At 33.2% G+C, this 23,982-nt stretch overlaps 6 protein-coding genes across 10 annotated transcripts; 3 read left to right on the top strand and 3 right to left on the bottom strand.

The window, feature by feature from the left end:
* Window positions 1–44: 44 nt before the first annotated feature.
* On the bottom strand, window positions 45–4,794 carry LOC101216052 (protein S-acyltransferase 10). 2 transcript variants are annotated; one of them, XM_004134787.3, is made up of 11 exons: window positions 4,560–4,794; window positions 4,169–4,283; window positions 3,370–3,444; window positions 3,205–3,267; window positions 2,934–3,068; window positions 2,445–2,478; window positions 1,743–1,852; window positions 1,067–1,153; window positions 756–839; window positions 592–657; window positions 45–450 (listed from the first exon to the last, which is right to left on the bottom strand). In XM_004134787.3, exons 1-11 carry the CDS (start codon window positions 4,657–4,659, stop codon window positions 276–278), a joined length of 1,044 nt encoding a protein of 347 aa, XP_004134835.1. In that variant the 5' UTR covers window positions 4,660–4,794; the 3' UTR covers window positions 45–275. The 2 variants fall into 2 exon arrangements, with proteins under 2 accessions (XP_004134835.1, XP_031743526.1); XM_031887666.1 differs by having other exon boundaries at window positions 4,169–4,293; window positions 4,560–4,788.
* A 2,136-nt stretch (window positions 4,795–6,930) lies between these two features.
* On the top strand, window positions 6,931–8,427 carry LOC101218271 (putative F-box protein At1g65770). Its single transcript, XM_004134961.2, has one exon. It carries the CDS (start codon window positions 7,000–7,002, stop codon window positions 8,152–8,154), a length of 1,155 nt encoding a protein of 384 aa, XP_004135009.1. The 5' UTR covers window positions 6,931–6,999; the 3' UTR covers window positions 8,155–8,427.
* Window positions 8,428–8,717: 290 nt separating this feature from the next.
* Window positions 8,718–10,616, top strand: LOC101216539 (putative F-box protein At1g65770). Its single transcript, XM_004134789.3, has one exon. The coding sequence runs from the start codon at window positions 9,091–9,093 to the stop codon at window positions 10,336–10,338; it is 1,248 nt and encodes a 415-aa protein (XP_004134837.2). The 5' UTR covers window positions 8,718–9,090; the 3' UTR covers window positions 10,339–10,616.
* An 868-nt stretch (window positions 10,617–11,484) lies between these two features.
* On the top strand, window positions 11,485–19,401 carry LOC116404527 (F-box protein SKIP23-like). 3 transcript variants are annotated; one of them, XM_031887104.1, is made up of 2 exons: window positions 11,485–12,883; window positions 19,121–19,401. In XM_031887104.1, exon 1 carries the CDS (start codon window positions 11,667–11,669, stop codon window positions 12,837–12,839), a length of 1,173 nt encoding a protein of 390 aa, XP_031742964.1. In that variant the 5' UTR covers window positions 11,485–11,666; the 3' UTR covers window positions 12,840–12,883; window positions 19,121–19,401. The 3 variants fall into 3 exon arrangements, with proteins under 3 accessions (XP_031742964.1, XP_031742963.1, XP_031742965.1); XM_031887103.1 differs by lacking the exon at window positions 19,121–19,401 and adding an exon at window positions 14,472–14,820; XM_031887105.1 differs by lacking the exon at window positions 19,121–19,401 and having other exon boundaries at window positions 11,485–11,991; window positions 12,220–13,167.
* LOC101216288 (UPF0548 protein At2g17695) lies at window positions 14,750–17,811 on the bottom strand. 2 transcript variants are annotated; one of them, XM_004134788.3, is made up of 5 exons: window positions 17,243–17,811; window positions 16,843–16,926; window positions 16,221–16,400; window positions 15,941–16,139; window positions 14,750–15,112 (listed from the first exon to the last, which is right to left on the bottom strand). In XM_004134788.3, exons 2-5 carry the CDS (start codon window positions 16,899–16,901, stop codon window positions 14,924–14,926), a joined length of 627 nt encoding a protein of 208 aa, XP_004134836.1. In that variant the 5' UTR covers window positions 16,902–16,926; window positions 17,243–17,811; the 3' UTR covers window positions 14,750–14,923. The 2 variants fall into 2 exon arrangements, with proteins under 2 accessions (XP_004134836.1, XP_031742966.1); XM_031887106.1 differs by having other exon boundaries at window positions 16,221–16,428; window positions 16,843–17,809.
* Window positions 18,707–22,721, bottom strand: LOC101218748 (thiol-disulfide oxidoreductase LTO1). The gene is made up of 6 exons (XM_011659765.2): window positions 22,044–22,721; window positions 21,642–21,898; window positions 21,448–21,557; window positions 20,358–20,505; window positions 19,709–19,846; window positions 18,707–19,114 (listed from the first exon to the last, which is right to left on the bottom strand). The coding sequence occupies exons 1-6, from the start codon at window positions 22,459–22,461 to the stop codon at window positions 19,043–19,045; spliced, it is 1,143 nt and encodes a 380-aa protein (XP_011658067.2). The 5' UTR covers window positions 22,462–22,721; the 3' UTR covers window positions 18,707–19,042.
* Window positions 22,722–23,982: the final 1,261 nt, after the last annotated feature.

Genomic DNA, 23,982 nt, shown 5'->3' with positions numbered 1-23,982 from the left:
ATGATTTGAGAAAGTGAAGTAAAATGGTCCATGAAGGACCAAAGTTTAAATAAGATCATAAAGCATCTATTTCACCACCACAAACAATTTTACACCAGAAGAAAAGAAAAGAAAAAGATTACCTAAGCTCTAAAATTGTTCATCAGTTAAATTTCGGGGGGGGGGGGGGGGGGGGGGGATAAAATGAAAGTGACAGACAAGCTTCTCCCCACACCAACCACCACAACCTAGTGATAACATGAAAGAATGTTAAGCAAATGGTACATTGTAACAAATCAGCAACATCTACACCTATAGATGTCTGAACACGTGTACGGTCTTGATCTCTCTTCAAGTACCTGAGCCGAAGGCAGGGGCTCAAAGTTATATATGTTGCCTCTTTGACAACAGAAATCGTACAAATTACGGCAAACTCCTTTGCTGAAGGGATAAACTCTTTCAGGAATGCTCCTGCAGGTAACCAAATTAAATGCTCTTCCAAAGCATAATATGTTGGACATATATAACATGCCAGGGATGATATGCAATACAAGTTTTAATGAAAGCTCTCTGAAATGGTTATGTTAAAAGAGATGAAAGAGTTGAGCAAACCTTAAGTAAAAGATTCGCCTACGTCTAACAAGTTCATATGTAGTTTGATTTGTAAGAACAAGATAGCTGCAAAACGAAACAAGTTGACACTACTTCATGAGTCATAACTACTAAATATAGAAGTTCGTCCAAGACTGCTCAACCATGGGGGTAACTAACAGTACCTGTGAAACAGAAGCAATAGTAGTAGAAATATCAAGGCAATCGATAAGGTAATCAGAAGCACAATGACAATGGCATCCTTCCACCTGAGAATAAACCATTCAAAGATCTTTCTTCAGCGTTGGTAAGTTCATGGTCTCAACTGATTCAATTTGACACTAATGTTCAAACCTGACACTACACACCAAAACCTAGCAGCTTTTACTTATGCAAACTTTGATGATTTGAGAATTGAATTAACCATGAAAAAACTACGATAGTAGTGCTAAGAACTTCTACTGAATTAAAAGCATTGGAAGGATACCATACATACCAAGCCCGTGCCATATCAGCCTTGAGGTATGAAATGTACCATATTCCAGTCCACAAACATAAAGCCGTCTCCTCAAAAATGTACCACCTGGGTTGGAAGAGCAAAACTACCTTAGTAAGGGCAATATCTTCAAAAGGAACTAGAAGTTATAACACGAGTAATCATATTCTTCAATTTAAAGGAAGTCGAAAGAATTTGTAAACTTAAAAGATATCATCGAAGACACATACAATTTCAATTATCATTGTTATAACAGACTGAAGAACTGAACAAAATCACATCACACAGAATAAGTCGGATAACAAAAATAAGCAAAAAAAAAAAAACATTCAACAACTATCCACCAACAGTCTAATAGTGTAGTCGAGTTCAACTACCATCTGATAGTTCCAAAATTTGTGGAAAATTCATCATCTTCTGAAGCACCAGAGTTTTTTTTGTTATAATTATTTTTTAACCCATCTTTATTTTGTTAGATCCATGGCTTTTTACAAAATATCCAACTTATGTAGCAAATCAGAACTAATTAGGACATTTTACATCCATGCATCATGAAATTTTTATTACATGAAAAGCAGCTAAAAAATGATGTACGACAGATTCAGACAAAAAGTACCGACCACAACAAACAATTATATGAAGTTGAATATGTGATATCTAAAAATCGTAAACCCACCAGAACCGACAATGATTTCCCTGGCCAATACATGTCCCAAGCCAGACACAATGATGATCAAACTGAAGTACGCATCTATCACAATCATGGCAATGCTTCGTCCTTGGAGGCTACAAATGTACAACGAAAAAAAGGGGGACTATGAAAAAGAAGTTGAGGATTAAAACTAGTTAAATAAGTAGCAGAGCTGATGTGGGGGAAGCAACCATCCAAAATAAACAGACCAAGTCTCAGTACCAAGGCATAAGTTCTCCTTCATTAGACTATGTTTGCAACTGAAATGAACGGGAAGTTTTGAAAGACTTAACTCACTAACTTTCCAATTCAATTCCATAACAATTATTTCTTGCGGTACTATCTGTCTAGTATTAAATTATAATAAAGTTACCCTCACAATATATGGCAAGCAAGAGGAAACTCAAAGGTAATCACAGTAAATATTTTGAAGATTCTTCATAGAGCTAATTATCTTAGAGATTATCCAACTAAAGAACTCCTACGATAGAATAAAATTACTAAATGTGAAAAGCTTAAATGCTACTTTAAGAAACAACTATATGTTCTGTAAAATTAAAATTTAGAAAAAAAATTCACTGAAAGAAATCAAGACAATGAACATGCAAAATTCTTGATCGAACCAATGATAAGAATAACACAAGAACTCTCAGAGTGTAATATGACATGGTGTAAACTGTAAAGTACCTGCTCTACATGACAATAGGAGCATGTAAAATTTCTGCAAAAGAAAGAGAAAACAGTTAGCAGTAATATCAATTAAACAATTTCCCTCACCCACACGTATATGAATGCATTTGAAGAGTAGATTTTTTGCAATCACGGAGCAGTTAATGCATTGTTTTCTTTAAGCCCCAGACAGAAGTGATAATTTTAACACAGATGTCAAATTAGGTGCTATTAAAGTGAATGCCGGTTTAATTTCTCAAAATTAGAGAAAATAAATTATCCTCCTCTCCATATTCAAGATAAGCACAATGGGTTCAAAAGGTTCAATTACATATGATGACAACCACTGGAAATAACCATATTAGGTTATTGAGTACACATGATTTAATATACCAATGAGTCAACTTGAGAACTACCAAAATTTTCTCTTCTTAAACATAAAAGGGAAATTGCACATTATAAAAATAGAAACAAAAATGTTCTTCTTAAAGCAAGTAAAGAAGTTACCTAAGTAATGTTCCAGGAGGGTACATGTCCATCACCATCTTTGTCCACGATGTTACATCTGCCTGAACAGTCTTTTCGGCAGGGTTCCGGTCTATAGTAACAACCACACTTACATTCTTGCTTGAAGCAGGTTGTCTTTGCTTAAACATTTAGAAAACATATATATTAAGAAAATTTAAATTTACATCATATTCATTGGTTATTCTCTCACTAAATACAGAGAATAAGATACGCATAAAATGCTTGCTACAGAAAAGGTGATAAAACTTACTTTGATGCCTTTCTAAAAGCATTATCTTTCTCAATAGCAGCCCTCATTGCCTCAAGGACATAACTGAAACAGAAGGGGAAAAGAAAGAAAAAGTAGTCAAATTTCCCTGTAAAGCAAACTAATTTAACAAGAGATCTAACGGAAACACAAGATAGTTGCCATTACCCTGGAGATGAGCATGATGTTACAAAGTACTGAATGAGAGTAGCAACGAAAAGCAAGAAATATGAAGCTGCGTACCTGAGAATTTTGAAGGAAAAAAGATATTGGAAACTTATTCAAGACAGAAAAGATTACAGGTGGCGGGTCTGAAATAGTTACCAAAATGATCAAAATACTAACACTAGCAACCACAGATTAAGTACAAAACAGCCACTAGCAAATGCCCAATGCCTGTCCCAAGTCTAGATATTGCAATATCTTTGGGGTTCCTACATATTAATTTACTAAAAGAGGACTGCAGAAAGAACACATGTATGGTGGAAGGCTGGTAGCAAACCTATTTTGGGACCTACACCAGGTCAATCACACATTGCATCAAAGGTCGGGGCTACAATACAAATAAACGCAGAGGTTTTACATAGCTCATGAAAATAACCAATCCACGACGCGAATGTTGGTATAATCTGTCTTTGAAGTCATAGATTGAAGTATCATAGATTGCATGACTCCAAACTTTGTAGGATTTAACAACCTAAAAAGATTCGTCAAGATGTAGATATATTTAACCATATCCATATTGTCTCCTTTCTTTTGAAAGAAAAACTTTTCTATCAACCCGTGAAATTTTGTGTTTTCCACTTCGAGAACCCACTGAACTTCAAATGATGAAACAATATCATTGACTTGATGCACGGGTCAACTTTAAGTAAATGGCGTAAATTCACAAAATAAACTTAACATCCAGTAGAAGTTGAGCCAGTTTTCATTATTCTACTTAGAACAATACAAAATAACAACATACCACGGTTTAATTTTAGCTTCTTCAATCAAATGACGGTCGAATGCAAAGAGAAGTCCAGCATAAACAAGATGCAGCATCACCAACGCTACTTTTAATCCCAACGAAGATCTCCGGACTGAAACCCACTTCCCAAACAATCAAAATCCACACAAAAAACACAATGATGACAATAAGAAACGAAGCAACAATCAGAAAACGACGAAAGCCTCAAGCTCAAGTAGAATTCAGATAAGGCAAGGTATAAAGAAAATTAGTGAAACCAAACGAAAGAAAAACATGGGGAAAAGGGGGAAATAGGCTACACCCATTTCTCAGTTCCCATTTTCAGTTCCCAAAGTCTAGAAAGAAAGATTCAAAGAGGGAGAAGAAAAAAAAGGATTTGAAGAGGTACCAGGATCGGAAAGACAAGGGAAAAAGCGAATGTATCGGTCCATTATCCGATCCAAGAAGTCGCGAGGGCGGCAAACATCCACGATCATCTTCAAAACCATGAACAGAATGGATGAATTTTACATCGGCGAGAAGGTTTTGGAAGAGTTTTTTTGTTCGGCGTCTACTCCGAAATTACCATCGAAGAAGAGAGAAAGTGAGAGAGTTATAGTGAATCTGCCGGAGAAAGTATAAAGACGGAATTATTTTTTACAATCGGCCAATTTTTATTTCCTATTTAGTTATTAATTATCAATAATTGATTGATCCATATTAATTCCATCTTCTTCAATCTTCAGTTCACCCCCTAAATTTTAAATTTATAGTTCAATAAGGTTTAAGCTTACGATAAATCTTCAATTTAATACTTTTAGTTAAATCAACTTTTTTTATAAAAAAAACTAAATAATAACCATTTTCAATCAAATAAGAGGGTGTTTTCAAAAATAGAAAAGATTGGTTTTACAATTTTTCTAAAAAATAAATTAAATATTAATATTTTTTCAATTTAAAAATGAAACCCTCAGGGAGATTAAACTATTTTTTAAGGCAAAAAACAACAATAAACTAGAAAAAAAAAAATTGTTAGTGGTTTTGTGTAAATAGTTTGTTATTTTTTATATTTTTGAAAAAAAAAACTTTTATTTAAAAGTGTAGAGATAATTATTCACTAATTTTAGTGGGAAGGATTAGTAATATATTTTTAAAAAAAGATAACACTTTTGATATTTAAACAAAACAAGGTTTTAGATTTTTAATTTATTGGTTATAATTTTCAGTTATTTTATTACATTTTCAAATATTAAATGACTAGAGGAATAATTTTATTGCTATATAATGATTTTTTAGTTTAAATAAGTTTATTTTTAATTAAATTTTATATTACTAAAAATATGGAAAAAAAATTATAGTAAATGATAAATAATTATATAAAAAGAGTAATATTAAATCGTAAAAAATATACCATTCCACAAAATATTTACCCTTAATTTCGTTCACTTTGTTTAAATAGACTGTGAAACTTTTATATTTTTTTTAAAAAAAAAACTTATAAATAAGTTTAAAATCACCTTTTTCTTTTTGCCAATAATTTTCCTATTAAGAGTCTAAATTGAATATGTAAAAGTATACTAACAAAAAAAAGAAAAAAAATACATTCGCACTTAAATTTTGTTTCATTTAAATTTCAAAATTTGCTAACTATTTTTAGAATTAATATGGATAGAAAAACTCCATTTGACAAACCTAAATTGCAAATGGTTTTGGAAGCAGCAAAAATATAGTTTGAAATATACTAGCTTTATCAATTACATTTTTTCCTTTAAACAAAAAATAGAGATGTTTTGTTTAAACAAATAGTAAAGCTAAAATACATTTTTTCTACCATACTTGAAAATCATGATTTGTTTTAGTTAAAGCATGTGTAAAAGAAGATATGAATCTTACTTTTTCTTTTAGGCAATGGCATACAATAAGTTGAGGTACTTGCATGTCAAGTTGATAGCAATCACTAAATTTTTGTTTGGGCCATACTTGGATTGCCCTGTCGGTCCCAATTCAACGAGGTGTATTATGTGCTCAACAAAAATATGTATATGAATAGTTGTATAGATATATACTATTTTTAAAATAAAATAAAACTCCATAATATCATTTAAAAGTAATCAAATGTAAAAATATCAATAACAATTTGGACAAACCAAAATAAATTAAAATATTTACAATCTATACCAAAATTTTGGAGTATATTTATATTGAGCATATTTGTGGCTATCATAGTCTGTTAATAGAATCTTTGTCAAAATTACTATTTTTTATAATTTTTTAAGAAAATAATTATTTTAAATAATGAGTTAGGTAATAGAAGGTGTATCTATTTTTTTGTTCGAATGAATTAAGTTTAAAGATGGAGAGTTTGCAAAAATAACAAGAATAACTTATGATAATAGAACTCGTGTCATTTACATTTCTAAAATTGTAAAAATAATAAATTTAAAAGCACGTTACCATCACCTTTTTATTACCGTTATATTTGCCAAAACTACAATATAAAAAAAGAGATATTATGAACTATTTCTTTCTAATTTTTTTAAAATATTAAAAAATAAGTTTTTTCTTTTATTTTAAAAATGTTTTATTTTTTTGTGCAAAACTAATTTATTGTTTGTTTTAAGGGAAAAAACGTTTTATTAATTTTTAAAATCATTTTATTGTTTTTTTCTTTTGTATGAAAAATATTATTATTATTTATAATAATTTAAGATTTAACATTTAAGTTAACAAATGCTGTGGAAAAGATGTTCCGATTCAAATCTTGAAACGAACCCCATGGCCCATAGTATTCAAATATAACTGTAATCTTCAGTCTACACACTTTCATTCCTTCGTCTCCAAGCAAGTCAATGGAGAAATCTCGGGTACGGTGGTCCGATCTCCCGCCTCAACTCTGGCCACTCATCGGAAAACGCCTTGATAATTATATTGACATCGTCCGCTTTCGCAGTGTATGTCGATCATGGCGTGCTTCCCTTCCTCAATTGAACGCCATTTCTCTTCTTTCACCTCTCCTTGTTTCTCACCCCTTCGATCATCGAATTGAAGACGCTTTAGTTATCCGAAGGATAATCTATGGTACCAGTCCCCTCCGTCATCATCAAACCTCAACTTACCCTTCTTCTTCTTCTTCTTCTTCTCGTGCTTCCGCGGGCTGGTTGGCGAAGGTCGAGACCACTAACCTCGGCAAATTACGATTTCTAACTCCGCTTTCTACAGACTGGGTTAAATCCAGGAATCAAGTGTTTCGAAAGGAAGTCAACTTGCTGGATTTTCGAATTCATGAAGTAGCTAAATCATATATTCTTAGATCCACTATTGGAGGTATTCTTTTCATAAATAAGGTTGTAGTTTTCCCTGATTCTGCTTGGATCGATGTGAAGAAGACCTCCATTATTGTAGCAGTTAACATAGAAGGAAAATTAGGGTATACTAAAGTTGGAGATTACAAATGGACGCTGATTGGTAGCCCCAATTTTTGTTTCGCTGATCTTATTGTCTACGAAGGGGAAATTTATACCGTTGATAGACTGGGAACAGTTTTCTTGATTGATTCATCGATGAAATTGGTACAAATTTCTCCTGAATTGGGCGTTATCAGTAACGAGAAACATTTGATTGAGTGTGGGGGAGAAATTTATGTGGTTGATCGATTTTTGGAGCAGAAGAAGGATCCGGAGTTATTGAATTCTTGGTTTGATGAACCGATGCCAAGAGTGGTTGATTTCAAAGTGCATAGGCTGGATCAAGAGATCATGGGAAAATCAAGATGGGTGGAGGTTAAGAATTTGGGGAATCGTGCGTTCGTTGTAGGGCACAATAGTTTCTCGGTTTCAGCTGCTGATTTTGAAGGATTTAAAGAGAATTGCATATATTTTTCCGACGAACTACAATCTGATCTCGGCTATGGCTTTAGTACTCATGTACTCGATCTTGAGGAAAGGACGATTGTGAAAGCTTCTCCACAAATTTTCAGGGCACCGCCGATTTGGCTTCATTCTTAGAGGTTCGAGTCCATGGCATTCTGTTTCTTGATACTGTAAGGATTCTTCTTCTTCCTCTTCTTCTTCCTCTTCTTCTTCCTCTTCTTCTTCCTCTTCTTCTTCCTCTTCTTCTCCATTATCGTGGCTTTGGATTTCATCAATTGTTTGTAATGTAAATAGAATCTCTGCCTGTATTTCAATAGAAGCTGAATTGGGAAGCATATGTTCTTATCGTTATTAAGATTTATGGGATTCCATATAGCAATGATCACATTCATGACAGTTCATTTGAAATTGTTGAAACTTTTCAACTTTCTTTAGGTAAGTTGTAGAAAATGTTATGAGCCTTGCACTTCTCGTTAAAAAGTACCTTGGAATCTTCAAAGTTTTTATCTATATATTCATACAACTTAAAAGTTAAAAAAAAACAACTTTTTTAGATTAGATAAACCAAAAGATCTCTTCATTAATGATAAGATGGAGAGTACAACTAGAGAGGATGTCAGCTCAGAGCTATAATAATTAGAGACATTAGCAGAGTTCCAAAAGATTGGATTTGGTCCAATGTGCTCAACTGCGACAAAAACTTCAAAGTTAACTTGAGTCTCCAACCCTCATGTTAGATTTGGTTTTAGTGTTAAAATATCAAACAAGCAAGGATCTTCGATTTTTAATATCGGTTTGAAAGTTTTAGAAATGGGTCGTTGACGTCTAGCAATGCCAATTTATGAAGATTAGATAAAGTAAAAATTAAAAGTTGCTCCAATAGCAACATCGAATGTATGATATATATGCGGATATATAAAGAAAATTATATTGTAAACATATTTGTTGTTTATATCATCAAAGTTGGTTTCCGTAAGGGTCAATAGCATAGGTCAATCCAATCCACTGATATTCTTTCTCCTCATCGTCTTTCTGTTGGACCAATCGGATTCAAGTCAAACTTCAGCCACCATGGAAGACAGCCGTGTACGGTGGTCCGATCTTCCTCCTGAACTTTGGCCAATCATCGGCAAACGCCTCGATACCTACATCGACGTCCTCCGATTCCGCAGTGTCTGCCGATCTTGGCGTGCTTCTCTACCTCCTTTCAACGCCGTTTCTCCTCTTCTACCTCTCGATCTCCCTTCTCCAGTCTTCGCTGCCGATCATCTCACAGACGCCTACCTTATCCGGAGAATAATCTACCGCCTCAGTCCTCTCGATCATCATCAAACTTTCGATTTTGCTTCTTCTTCTTCTTCTTCTTCATCATCATCATCTTCTTCTTTTTCTTGTCCTGCAGAGGGCTGGTTAGCGAAGGTCGAGAGTACAAAATTGGGTAAAATGCGCTTTCTCCATCCGCTTTCAACACGCTATGCTAAATGCAACTCCGATCTATTACGGAAGGAAGTGAACTTGCTTGATTTTGGAATTTACGAAGTAGCTAAATCTTATACTCTTGGTTATACTAATGGTTCTCTTGTTCCTCGAATTACTAAGGTTGTAATGTTCCCTGATTCCCCCTGGATTGATGTTAAGAAATGCACCATTTTAGCAATTTACGCCGGTGGAAAATTAGGGTTTGCTAAACATGGAGACAACAAATGGACGCTGATCGACCATTGTAATTTCCACTACGACGATGTGATTGTGTACAAAGGGCAATTCTATGCAGTTGATCGATGGGGAACAATATTCTGGATTGATTCATCCATGAAATTGGTACAGTTTTCTCCTCCATTATGTGGTTTTGGTAATCAAAAGCATTTGGTTGAATGTAACGGTGAACTCTATGTTGTTGATCGATTTCTGGATAAGGAACCATTGTTATGGAATGCTGATATCTTCCATATCCATTGGTTGAATAATCTCATTGAAGATTCCTCTCCTAAAGTAATTGATTTCAAACTTCATAGGCTTGATCAAGAGTGGGGAAGATGGGTTGAGGTAAAAAATTTGGGGAATGAATCCTTTGTTTTGGGAAATGATTGTTGTTTTTCAGTTTCAACTCCATATTTTAAAGGACTTAAAGGGAGTTGCATATACTTTACTCATACACCAAAATGTGCTCTTGGTTATAACACTCTTGTATTTGAGCTTGAAGAGAAAAGGATTCTGAACGCCTTTTCAAATGATAATGCACCAATTTTTCGGCCTCCCCCAATTTGGCTCAATTTGGAGGCAACTCAGTTTGAAGAAGATGCAGCTGATAATCAATAAGGTATTGTATGAACTGAGATTTCATTTACAAATTAACGTTCGTATCTAAACAGTTTAGCATTCTCTTTGTTGTACACTCTGGTCATAGCTATTCAGGGTTGGAGTTTGTATTGTGGGTGTCAAGTTCTAATTAGTGATTTATGAATCTTGGTGTGGCTGTTGTGTAGTATGTAATAGTTTTAATTATGTGTAAACATGTATTATTAGGCATCTTTATAAACTATGTTGTTTTTTATGACTTTGTTTGAATAGTGGATTCGGACCTACGCATACTTCAATTGGTTTTGATATCTATTTTAGAAAGAACTCCATTTGAAGTGGCCTGTTTGATTCTCTTTACTCAAACTATGAACTGAAAAGAAAAAGAGAAAAATAGTTGCGATACTGAAATTTAAATTAAAACTATTATTAATTTTTTCTTATAAAACTAATTTCAAACTATGCTACACCTAGTTAGTTACTTTAAGGCCAAACTTGCTATTAAAATTATTGTCATGAAGTCAATATAGAAGAGAGTTAAATCAAGGTTACAAAATGCCTAGCTAGTATAAATTTAATTAAAAATAATCTATGATAAATTAGAGGATATAAATTGTACACCCCCACAATTTAAAAAAAAAAAAAAAGTTTTAACTACTATAGCCTGTATAGAGTGTTTGGTCTACTTTACCAAATTTTACATAAAATGTCATGGACTTCAAATCTTATACAAATGTAGAGCCTAAAACACGAGACTACCAATATTTATTATTAATAATAAATTTAAAATACAGAAAAGTAAAATAAGAATAGTTATTCAATGTAAATATACTGAGTATATGAAAAATATATAGTATATTATGTAGTTTCATGCTTTGAAAATTTTATAGGGTTTATGAAAAATATATTGTATATTATGTAGTTTTCAGTCAACAAATTGGTATATGAAAAAACATAGTATATAATAAAAAATATATATAGTATATTATGTAGATATATGAAAAATATAAAATGAGGAAGAAAAATATGAAAAAAATTATTTATTATATTAATTATGAAAATTGTAAAATAGATAATAAATATGTATGGTATTATATTATATATATTTCTAAAAATAAATTTTATTTATAACTAATGTGAAGGTTAAAATAATCCTAAAAATACTAAATATTAATTAAAAAAATTAATGAAATTTTGTGTTCTCTAAATATTTCTAAAACAAAAATGGAGTTTGTGGCATGAATGGGCTTAATTTCCTGAAGCCCATTTCCAACCCTTTTTAAATTCCCAACAAAACCGCCAAAATTACTAATTTACTAAACGGAAGCCGAGCAGATTATCTTCCTCCCATGGATGACAACTTTACACGGTGGTCCGATCTCCCTGCTGAACTTTGGACCGCCATTGGAAGACACCTTCATTCCTACATCGACGTTCTCCGATGTCGCGCTGTTTGCCGATCACTACGTGCTTCTTTCCCTCCTTTCAACGCCGTTTCTCCTCTTCTACCTCTCCACCTCCCTTCTCTTCCCAACCACCTCGACGTCGATCATCCAGTCAAACACATTTTTCTCGCTCGAAAGATTGTTTATCGCTTCGGTCCTCTTGATCATCATTTTTCTGCAGCAGAGGGGGCGAAGATTTGGTTTGCGATGGCCGACAGTGCAAAGGAAGGTATATTGCGATTTCTGCGTCCGTTATACCTCTCTAATTTTAAATTCACTTTTGAAGCTCTTCCACATGAAATCAATTCACTGGAATTTCGTATTCGTGAATTGGCTAAATTGTATATGCTTGTAAATACGGAAGGTGTTTGTGTTTCTGAAATTAGAAAGGTCGTAATGTTCCCTGATTCTCCCTGGATCGATACGAAGAATTGCATCGTTTTTGCTATTTTTGTAGATGGAAAATTGGGGTTCACGAAACTTACGGATGAGAAATGGACGATGATTGAGAAACATAATTTTGCCCGCGGTGATGTGATTGTATACAGGGGAAAGTTCTATGCAGTTGATAGAAGAGGAGAAGTTTTCTCGGTTGATTCATCGTCGATGGAATTATCACAAATTTCTCTTCCGATGAGTGGCTTTGGTAAACAGAAACATCTGGTGGAGTGCGGCGGCGAGGTTTATATGGTAGATCGATTAGATGATTTCAGTGACAGTGATGATGATGGTGGTGGAGGTTATAATTATGATGATGATGAGATTGATGGTGGTGGTGGAGGTTATAATTATGATTATGATGATGATGATGATGATGAGAGCGATAGCAGTGAGAGCGATGAAGATGAAGATGAAGAAGATGAAGAAGAAGCTAATTTCAAAGTGTATAGAGTGGATTTGAATGGAGAATACTGTAGTAGAGAATTGGAGGAGGTGAAGAATTTGGGGAATGATGCGATTGTTTTGGGGAATAAGAGGGAAGGTAGTTTCTCAATTTCGGGTACAGAATTTGAAGGAATTGAAAGGAATTGCATATATTATCCTCGAAGAAAAATGATGATGAAGAATGAATTCTGAAATGATGAACAACAAACAATGCTCCATCGTCATCAATTTGATTAGTACGTTTACTCTCTCCTTCTGTCTTCTTCTACTACCAATTAGGGTTTCTGCATCAATCTTCATCTTCAATTTACAGTTTCGGAATCTAGTTTAGCATGAGAATCAAGATTTCCAAAACCCTAAATGAATTGTCACTTTTTTTTTTAATCAATTTCCTAAACCTATGCTTTATATATATATATTGATGATTTTTTTGGTCAAGTCTTCATATTTTCTCTTTATTTAGGTTTTTGTTCTTAAAACTTTATATGCATTTTATATACTTTACGCTCTTCTGTTTGGATGCTCATGACTTTGATTCACGAATTTCTAATTCAAATATTTCAAATAAATTTTGCTCTTTGTTTTCACAAGAAAGAGAATGTAGTTCATATATATCCTAATTTTGTAGGATTAGTTCTTTATTATTTCTTTCTTCTTGAAAACAAAACAACAATATTAAAGGAAATTATTGAAAATATTTACAAATTATAACCAAATTTTAGATTACCTTAGCTTAAGTAAACAAATAAAATATAAGCAAATAGTTAATAAATATAGTCATTTCTCAACTTTGGAATTATACAATTTAAAATTACTTCATAAACTTTTCTAATTAATTGGGGGTTGCTTACTATTAATTAAACTTGGTAGATTATTACATAAAGAATTATATGGTTTTCGAACTATGTAAGAATAGCTTAGGGATCCTTTATATTTTATTATTTTTAAATATCAAATTCTAATATCTATTTTCACAAATCTTAAAGTAGTTTATGGTTGATTTATTCCCCAAAAACTTTAGTCTGTTAGTATTTTCTTATAATATAACGAAAACTATTGTTATTGATAAAATAAAATAACTTTAAAGTACTGCATTTATTTTATGTTTACTACAATTAAGATTTATTATTTAAAGTATGAGAGTAAAGTATAAATAAAAAATCATTATGCGGAATTGTGGAGTATTGGTGGAAAGCAATGTGTAGTCAATGTTGTAACCTTGAAAAGAAAACAATATAATATAACTATTTTTTAAACCAAATGGCAAAGTGGAATATACTTTTTTTTGGTACTTTAGCAGGAAAAAAGAGACAAATTGGTTTAGGGTTTAGATGGGAAAGAAATAAAAAAAGAAGTGGACAAAGAAACAAAAAAAATCACCATTAATATAAACTCGAATTAAGGATGTAAGCAGTTTGATTTTTTAGAAAATCAAACCTTCGAAAAATAATCGACCAGGAAATGTTGTAAACTAGAATTAAACCTGGACTCAATAAGAAATCAAATCACCTGAACTGCTGGGAGACCAATAGTTCGAAAATAAAATATTGAGCTCCCCCGATTTAAACTTACAACCTCCAGTGTACAAGTAGCTACTCACAAACCTGGCAGATATGCATTTTGAAAAAAGTGGTGATGCTTAAAGTGTGTAATATGTATATATTATATCAATTGGTTCGGTTTTTCAAAAAAATTTGGTCAAACCTGAGACCGCCAATCTGAAATGACGCACGGTTTCGGTTGGTTTAAGTGATGCCTCTTCTTACAGTCGATTTGACTAATCCTATCTTCGTGCCTAATCCGATACCTCTATCTCCCGGGCAGCTGCTTCTCTCAATTACTGTGACTGTCGAAAGACCGACTATGTCGAGCTCCCTCTTGCTATGGGAAGAGCGCCTATTCCAGTCCAGGAGATCATAGAGAGAATAACCTCTTGGTCCAGCTACTAATGAGTGCAGTGAACTACTCATGAAAGAGAGAAGATGGTGCTATTCCCGCTACGTGGGAGTCGAGCGAGCTCATACTCACTTCATAGGCTTTGCTTTTGGTTTTTTGTTTTTTCCATGAGTGACTCAAAAATAGTGGTAGCTAGTGATAAAATATTCTCGAAATTTACAATTTTTCTTTTCTAACTTGAAACATGAATGATCATGACAGAGTTCATTAGAGTATAGTGATAGTTGAGAGGTATACCGATGTTATCATTATCTAAGGATTGAATGCTTACACTTACAGGAAGAAACAATCTAAGTATAGATTACAATACATAGCAGAAGTTAGGAATGAGTGGGAGTCAAATATTTCTTAACTGCGTTTGTAGATTGATGAGCAAAATACTTTTGGCGAAGAATTATGTAGGGATAACTTAGGAATGATAATATGTGGGCAGGCTTTGAGAATGATAGAATTTCATACCATACTTGACTGTTTGAGTCCATCTCGATTGAAAACCGTTCTTCACCAGCCTGAAATTATGTAAGGTTAGGAACATGTTAGTCCATTTAAAGGATCTAGAGTGAGATTAAAAAGTTTTTAGCTTGGAAGAAATGAATGGTGGATTATGTTGTCTAAGAATATGCAGATAGTCTGAATGAAGCTTTTAGGAATTTCGGGGACAGACTGCGATCTTGTTATTAATAGAAGTCTCTACTTCTTGTATGTGTACAAAAAGAGAAACTTGGTTAAAGATTTGATACTTTCAGTGTGCATGGACTAAATATTGTAAGTTGGTACCTGATCCATAAGAAAAGCCTAGGAAGCACTGACACTATAATCCTTGTTGGATACATATCAAACACTTGTTTATGCAATAGACGTGTTAGATATTAATGGTACACAATCTAGATATGTTCAATATTTGTTAGACATGCATCATGAATACATCAAACTAACCATAGAAATGCATAACTTCATGACTTGAATTTCATTCTTGCATAAAACTGACACATTTTTTAAAATGTATATTTTAATCATTGTGTTCTTCCTGTGTCTGTGGCCTAGATTTTAAAAATATGACCTTTGACCTTGTCGTGTCGTGTGGCTTTTTAGGGAGAAACTTCCTCTAAGAAAGGAAATTGACGACTATATGAAATCAGATCTAAAAGTCAATTGAGTATACACCCTAGTCGTCAAGTAAAGAAATTGACTAAACACTTTAAAATCACACCATTGAGCTATAATTGCACGAAATCCCAACTCTAGTTTCACAACCATGGCGGTTATTTACAAGATAAGTAGTCTGCAAGGAATCTAACAAGCAAATGAGGAAGAAAAATGAAGAAGGAACAACTAACCAGAAGATGGCCTTGAAGGGTACCGCTGCCAAAACTGAAGCATGTCCTACCCTTATTGGTATCTCTATTCTCATTTACATATACAATTTGAAGAGGCAACACCACCCATGGAAGGAACTCCTTGGCACAGACACAAAACTTCACTCCTGGATGAACTGGAGTTGAGGAATCAACAAATGCCCAATTCAATCCAAAATGCCTACAAAAAAATTGAGGTGGATTAAAGGATTCATCTAATAGATTACTCTTCATCCAATAAATATATCAGCCATTAGCCAACCTCCAGTTCTGAAGAGCTTTCTTCCCTTTTTCATAAGTCCCAACACCAGAACCCACCAAAATACGAGCATGGTTGAGAAGAAAACCTTCTTGTGAGATCCCCCCCTTATCTTCTTGCAGGCAAGAACTGGGATTAGCAGTAGCTCCTCTAAACTTGCTGTTATAGTTGAAGGAACCAGCCCTATTGATCACCATCATGTTACACTCCACTAAGAAAAAAGGAACAAACAAACAAACATAAATGTATGGAGTTCTTCTTTCGGAGACCTATTCTCATTTCCCTACGTGATTAATGCCTCTCTTCTTAAAAACATATAAAATCTAACCTTCTTCTACTTACATTAAAGTGCATTATCTATAGTAGCTCTAAAATCCTTATTTTTCTCATACTTTTTGCCTTCACCGTGAATATTACACTTGAGTGGAGAAAAAAAGTAAGGATCGTGATAGCTATGATAGATATGTTCCATCCCTAATGCAACAGTGCACTTTGACGTAAGCAGGAGGTTGGATTTCATACACTCGTAGTTGCAGATCATTAATCACATCCATACAAAAATCTCTATCACATGTGTGAAACTTTTTCTTGTGAGGGGTGGGGTTTACAATCCTACAGTTCTTGCCTTTCAATGCAGGCCTTCTGCTCTTGAGGAGACGGGCGAGACCAACACAAGAACACCATCTTTATCAGAAACAACAGCAACACCCTTCAAATAAAACTAATTAAAACAAACAAACAAACGATCTAGGGTTTTTGTAGCTGCTTTCAGACTAAACTAAAGAGTTTCCATAACAACAGAAAGAAATAGGAACCCTCGAAAGGGAAATCATGCGTTGTGTTAGAAGAAAACTGGGAGAAACTGCTATAGAATTAGAACCTAATAGACAAATAAATACTACAAAAAAAAATCATATTAATTTTTGAGGTGCGTCGATTGATTCTTCAGACGAAAAAGAAGCAGAAGCAAATAAAAATTGAGAGATTGAAGAAGAAGAGAGATGGAGTTGAAGAAGATAACATACCAAATAGCAATTACTTTAGCTATCGGAGTTTACTGAATCGGAAGCTTAGAAGACAGAGCAGTAGAAATTTTAGTTAGTGAAGAAGAGAGCTACAAGTCGACGTGTAGTTCTCAGTAGGTTCAGTCCAGACGACTTGTAGTTCAAACTTGAGAATTATGGAGGTTTCGTTATGAGAATGGCTCAAAACATGGAAAATAATGCAATTCAATTGGATTTTTTTGACCTCCTACGAAGTTAAAAATCGATTCCTTTAACAAAATTAAAAATTATGTACCAAAATTGCCTAAACTTTAGATTGGGCTAACATTATAAATCACCAAATTTCGCTCCAAATTTCCATTTTTTTATATTTTTCATTGAAACCTTTTCCATTTTTAAAATTACTCTTAGTAAATATTTTGTATATTTTAAAAAAGATTCCTTCATTTTTCATTTTATATTCACTATTCAGTACTTATTATTATTCTTAAGAAGATTGTTATTTCAATTCCTACAATACAGAAAAAGATGATATAGAATCAAGGTTCGATTCCTTATTATTATTCTTAAAAAACTTTAATATGTTAATTAAAATGAGTCATCTTTTCCTAATCATGGCAAAATATGAGTGATAACATTTTAATCTTCATAATTAGAAATTTTGGTATATGCATATAGGTTATAGATGAGTTTCACTCCCTTTTTAATTTATAAAATACTTTACTAAAGTATAACAAGAAAAAAGAATAGTTATTTATTTGATGGATTATACGTATCTTATTATATTTTATAAATATTTTATTAATTTTACTATACTTAAAAATAGATATGATTAAAATAAAACACATGACATACCCACCAAAGGAATTATTGACCTCCTAAAAATGAAGAGTATCCATATTTTTTAATAATATAACAGTGATGGCTTAAACTCGTAAAAACGGCCACCAAACGATGAATCTCTTGCTAACCTATCCGACTATCAGATTCTCTTTGAGAAAAAGATGAAATGTCCATATTTTACTAATAAATATATATGTTTTACTTTGAGATTGTCTAATAAATTAGAGCTTTTAATGTATCTAATAGATTTACTATCTATATTTTAATATAAAATATTATTGTATACAAAATTAAATAAATGAGTCAACAAACATAAAAATCAAACCAACGACAAAATATATATATATATATATATATATATACTAAACTCGTATATTAGATAGAGAATATGAAGAAATTCAAACCACGAATCTTACACATGTTATACATCAATGAATCTATACTTAGCTTTGAAAAGCCAACCCACTTTTTTAGACCACATTTTATACATGTTAGAGAAAACCAGCAAAAAGTTACACATTAGAGAACAATTTTGAATTGGTTAAAGTATGTCCAAAAGCATATTGATGAATATGTTTTGAACATTTTAAAATCTCTTCTAAAGATCACACAACCATCTATACATGGATGCAACGATTAATATGCCAAAGTAACCAATATAACCTTACATATCAAAGCATCCAATGCTCCGAGACAACCACTTATGAATAGATTATTGAAAGTGAAGTTTTTGAAACATTAACTAATCTAACAAAAATTGATCTAAACTCTACTCTACTCGTAAAGGACAACTAATTCAAAATAAATATCAAGCATTTGTATTTGTTATATCTACATCAAGAAGAGCAAAAGTAAGACTCTGAACTGATTACCTATTCCCTTGATGAGTAATAAATGAAGTGATTAGATATCTATTATATACTTATCTATATATGCCTACTGAATTGATATAAACAGAAGAAAATATAAAAGGATGTTTTAACTTATCCCATCAGCCGAAAATCCTGAAATTTCAGCAAGTTCTGACAGTTCTTTCTCCCCACTCAAAACCTGCAGGAAACCAGAGATTTGATGATGATACAGAAAGAAGTATAAACAGCCCAGCAAAGAGAGGAAGTAAGCACAAGAACTTTCATTTATTTTCATGTAACTACTTGTGCAAGGTTTCTTAGAATAGATTCTTTTCAAGTTAGGTCGTGCTTGGGGAAGTTTTCATTAATTAAAGGTTGAGGTAAATGCTGCAACTCTCTACGAACCACCATGCAATAAGCATGAAGATGCAGATCTTAGGGATATTCTTTTCAAATGAATATGTTAGTAACTAAGCACTTTCCCTACTTGAGCTATTGAGAAGCTATTGTCTCAATCATTATATTTGTATACAATCCACACTTTAGCCAAATTTATATACTCCTAGATCATAACGGGCCCTTGCATCGTGTTTCAGAACCATCCACCCCAATTGCCACTGACAATTTTGGGCAATCTATTTACTAGTGAGCAAATACAACAAGACAAATAGTGACACGACCATAGCATTCTTAAATTTTTTTTATTTAATTTGTAGGCATGCAAAGAAAAGCTGGTAATAAAAAAGATTGCTCAGAAACGTAAATAAATGCCACTTAAGTTATGCTTCTTTACCTGACCGTTAATTACCCATGTTGGGAAGCCTTCTATTCCAACATCGGAACAAACTTTCTCTATCTTAGTGCCTTTATGATATCCATTAGGGAAACACTCTACATAGTCTAATAGTTTTGCTGCCTCACGTCCAAACATCTGTATTGACAGCGAGATAGCATAATTGATAAATATGTTTGGTTGCATCACAAAACAACGCTAAGAGGAAAAGATCATTGTCTTACTTGCAATAACATCCATGAGCCCAAAGGTAAAAACGAAGCAATAGTGATGATCACATGTAAAGTTAAGTTAAAAGCCATACGTATTCTAGGGACAGTTGCAAATATGAAAACCAGACTAAAAGAATTAGCATATATAGCACAATAAAAAGAATTTGTAAATATAACAAATTTTAAACCCAGCTCTTAGATTGGATAGGTAATAGACTCTACTGCAATAAAGTCTATCATTGATACATCTTGCTATATTTGTAATTTTTCTAAAACGTTGTTATATAGTTAATTATTATTCCTAAAACTACTACCCTTTGGAATACTCTATATTTTAATGGTTTGGCTGGGAAGACTCAAATAAGTGCCCCCATCACATTATTATGTTCTTGCATTACTCAATCATGTCATTACCATTTTACAGAAGGAGATATTACCTCTTTCTGCTCTACACAATGTGAACACCAAAAAGCTCCATACATTTTGGCCCCGATGGACTGCAAATGCTTTGCAAGGGAAATGGCCAGAGGGGTTGATGGCTTTGTTAGCTCAGTTTCAAAGTACGGCAAGTCAAGTTCAGCAGCACTGTAAAGTCAAAAGAAAAAATAGATAAATAAATTCCACGTAAATTGATAAGAAATGAAACCAAAATGAAGCTGAAGATGAATCACAAAACAATAAAAAGAAAATGGAAATAGATCATTTGAGATTAATTACTAAAGATAACAAAAAATGCCAACAAAATTAATCTTAAGTTCCAAAACAATATCGAAATCATTCATAACACCAAAGATGAAGATAGCTCCTAACTCCTAAGTAATTGAGGTCAACAGAATTAGCATTCTAAGGTCGATGATGACAGGGAATCAAACCAAAGGATACACAGAAGACAAATCCTCAGTTTACGGAAACACCAGTTAGATTATTTCTTACAGAAGACCGCAAAACAAAATAAATTCATGATAGCTTTAGTTCCACAGAATCAATCGAACTAGCAGTAACAATTAATGTCAAAGCTTTGCCAGACAGATAACAACCCAAGATTTCATCCTCATGCAACAAATTTGCAAAATTGGTGATTTAAGGTTGAGACAATTACAAAAATAGGAATCAAAACTTAAATTATTTGCAAATGTAACACAATGCAAAAGAATTTTCAAATATAGTAAAATTTGGACTTGACGTTTAGAGTCTATTAGTGCTAGACCATATCACTAATAGAAGTTTATCACTAGATTTTGCTATACTATCATTCTTTTAAAATGTTACTATATACTTAGTTATTATTCTTTAAAATGCTACCCACCCCAATTACCCTTTTAAATTAATGAGGAGTGTCATGCCCTTCTATGTACTAATTTGCTTGCATTAAACATCTAAAAAAATGGTGAAAACTGTTTAAACTATTTTAGAAGCATACATATCGCAGCAAAAGAAAAGTACAGATATCAAAAGTAATCAGAAGTCAAGCACACAAACGAAAGAGAATATCCATTAAGCTATCTCACGAAGTTCTGTAACACGAACCTTCGAGAAATGGGTAAGGAACCATATGAGGTAGAAAGGGTGAAAAAAACGATGCCAGCCATAATTATCTGAGTGGCCAATCGTCTTCTGGACTCATCCAATCCAAAATCCTAGGTCATAACCACAAGAAACCTTCACAAATGTATGAATCAACAACAATCTTCAATTAAAAAAAGATAACCAAAATACAAAACCTTCAGAGTGGCAAAGAATAAGCTGAACGACAACAGAGCAGATACTAGGCAATATGAGCATGTAACTCCAGAAAATTGTGTGTTCAGAATGTACAGAAAGTATGCACTGGCTGCTGCCATAGAGGTAGTAGTGCCAAGCAACACTAAACGACCACCAGATTCATCAATACCAAAAGGCAATTTCTTAGCCGCCAATTGCAAACTAACTGCTCCAACTAATCCATACGCCACCATTCCAATCAAAGGCAGTGGTACACCTTGTAATTACAAACACGTGATCATTGACTCAATGTAATAAAGTATTAACATACAATAGACTAAAAATTTCGAAGCAAAAACGGAAACAGATTTAATATTGTAAATTCTCCGAGTATTATTGTAAAATCATGAATAGAAAGATACCAAACACAGCAGCATAATCACTGTTGAGAACGTTATCACAGCCTCCGCCACCAATCGGGCAGAAGGCAGCTGAATCAGTGAGCTTGAGGTAACTCAAATACGCAGTTTCAACGAATCCAATCCCGCCCAACGCAGCACACAAAGTATACGTTGAATTACTCGAAATTGAAGGAGACGATGACGAGGAAGAAGAAGAAGAAGAAGAAGAAGAAGGTGTGGATATTGATTCAGGTTCCGGCTGAGTATCCTGATTAGTTCCATCGGACGAGGAAAGAACAGGGAGCAGAGTGCGTCTCCGAACCCAATCTTTACGGTGCTTGAAAGAATCGTATCTGTGATGAAATCGAGAAAGAAACCGGCGAGTAGAAGGTCTCTGGAACGAGAATTGAAGAGAGAATAGAGTGGCTAGGGATGCCATTTCCTGTTCCCGATTGGTAAGGAACCGGAAAATGGAAGAGAATCGGAGACGACGAATAAGCAGAAGAGAAATTTGAAGAATAGACAAAAACTAAAGAAAGAAATAAGAATTCTTATGACTTAAGAATGGATAAAATAATCTAAACTTCCCACCAACAACAATACTAAATTAAGTTTAAATAAAGAGATACATACACCATCACTCCTACCCTTCTTTTTGATTGATTGATAAATCTTCAAATTCATCTCATAAAAAATGTTTCAACTATTTTATTTTTCTTAGATTTCATAAATAGTTTAAACTTTTACCATTTATAAAAACTTCTCTATGCTTTTCTATATACTATATTTGCAAAAGAAAAATGAAACATTTTATTTTTCTATTCATTCTTGTTAGGGCTGTGAGAAATGGAAGCCCATTGGGCCTTGAGGCCCAATAATAATTGGGCTACTTACGTTGTCATGGCCCAAATGTATGGCCTCTTTCTCGATGAGTATACTGTGTGTCGTTTGAGCCTTTTTTTTCTTCTTTTGATTAGAAGAATTCAATGAAGTATAATGCTTTGAGTGTATTAAACTATAGGTGTTTTCTTAGAATAATAAAGAATATTTGTTGAGATGTGTTAGTGATCTTTGTAGTGAGTAGTAGGTTGTTTATGGAACTACCAAGACCGTAGGTTTTGGCTTCTTCATCGAGTTTAATTCTCTCTTGGAGCTATGGAAAGGGTAGTAACCATTGCTTAACAGATTTGAGATCAGGCTATAAATAAAATGGTGTTTAAGTTGTAGTTGATGGGTATATAAGTTATTAGTGATCTAGTGAACAAATACATATATATGTTAGTTTAAGTTGGACAAAAAGCAGCAAAATGAAAATAAATTGTAGCAACCTTTTTGCCTTCTCAGGCTTTGAGCTAGTGGCCTCCTCCTGTGATGTCTTAAACATGGATGCTTCTTGAAGTTGTGTCACCAAGTCCATTAACTTCTGGCATGCATGGGATGGGTTCTTAGAGATCATTTGGGTTTTGGTAGCCTTGGTAGTTTGGAGTTTGTTCTTTGTTGCTATATGAGATGAAGATTCTTATAACTATGGCCATAAATTGCAATTTTGAAAACATTTCAGCATTTAATCTTTCAAATTTGGTAGTAGAGTTGGATTGTTTGGAGGTTGTTAAACTGTGTTGAATCGTGAAGTCGTTGCTTGTCTGAAGTTTCCTTCTCTCATGTTCGATGCAACAAAGATGTGTGTGAGATGGTACACCCGATAGTTCGAACAATCTTGAAAAAGCACGAGTCTTTTATTCTTCAAATCTTTAATTATGAGTTATTCACTTTGTATGTATAACATATAATAACTTTGTATGTTTGGGGCGTGGTCTAATAGTCTTGTTTTAAAATAAATTTTTAAGAGGTATTAACACATAATAATTATTTCCTCTTATATTTGTATCCATATGATATTTTTAAACTTGAATTCAAATTAAAAACCGTTATATTAAATAGGAGTTAAAAAATCGACAAA

Source organism: Cucumis sativus, chromosome 6 (assembly GCF_000004075.3).
Source record: "Cucumis sativus cultivar 9930 chromosome 6, Cucumber_9930_V3, whole genome shotgun sequence".
Taxonomy (NCBI): domain Eukaryota; kingdom Viridiplantae; phylum Streptophyta; class Magnoliopsida; order Cucurbitales; family Cucurbitaceae; genus Cucumis; species Cucumis sativus.
This window is presented reverse-complemented; position numbering and strand designations above follow the sequence as displayed.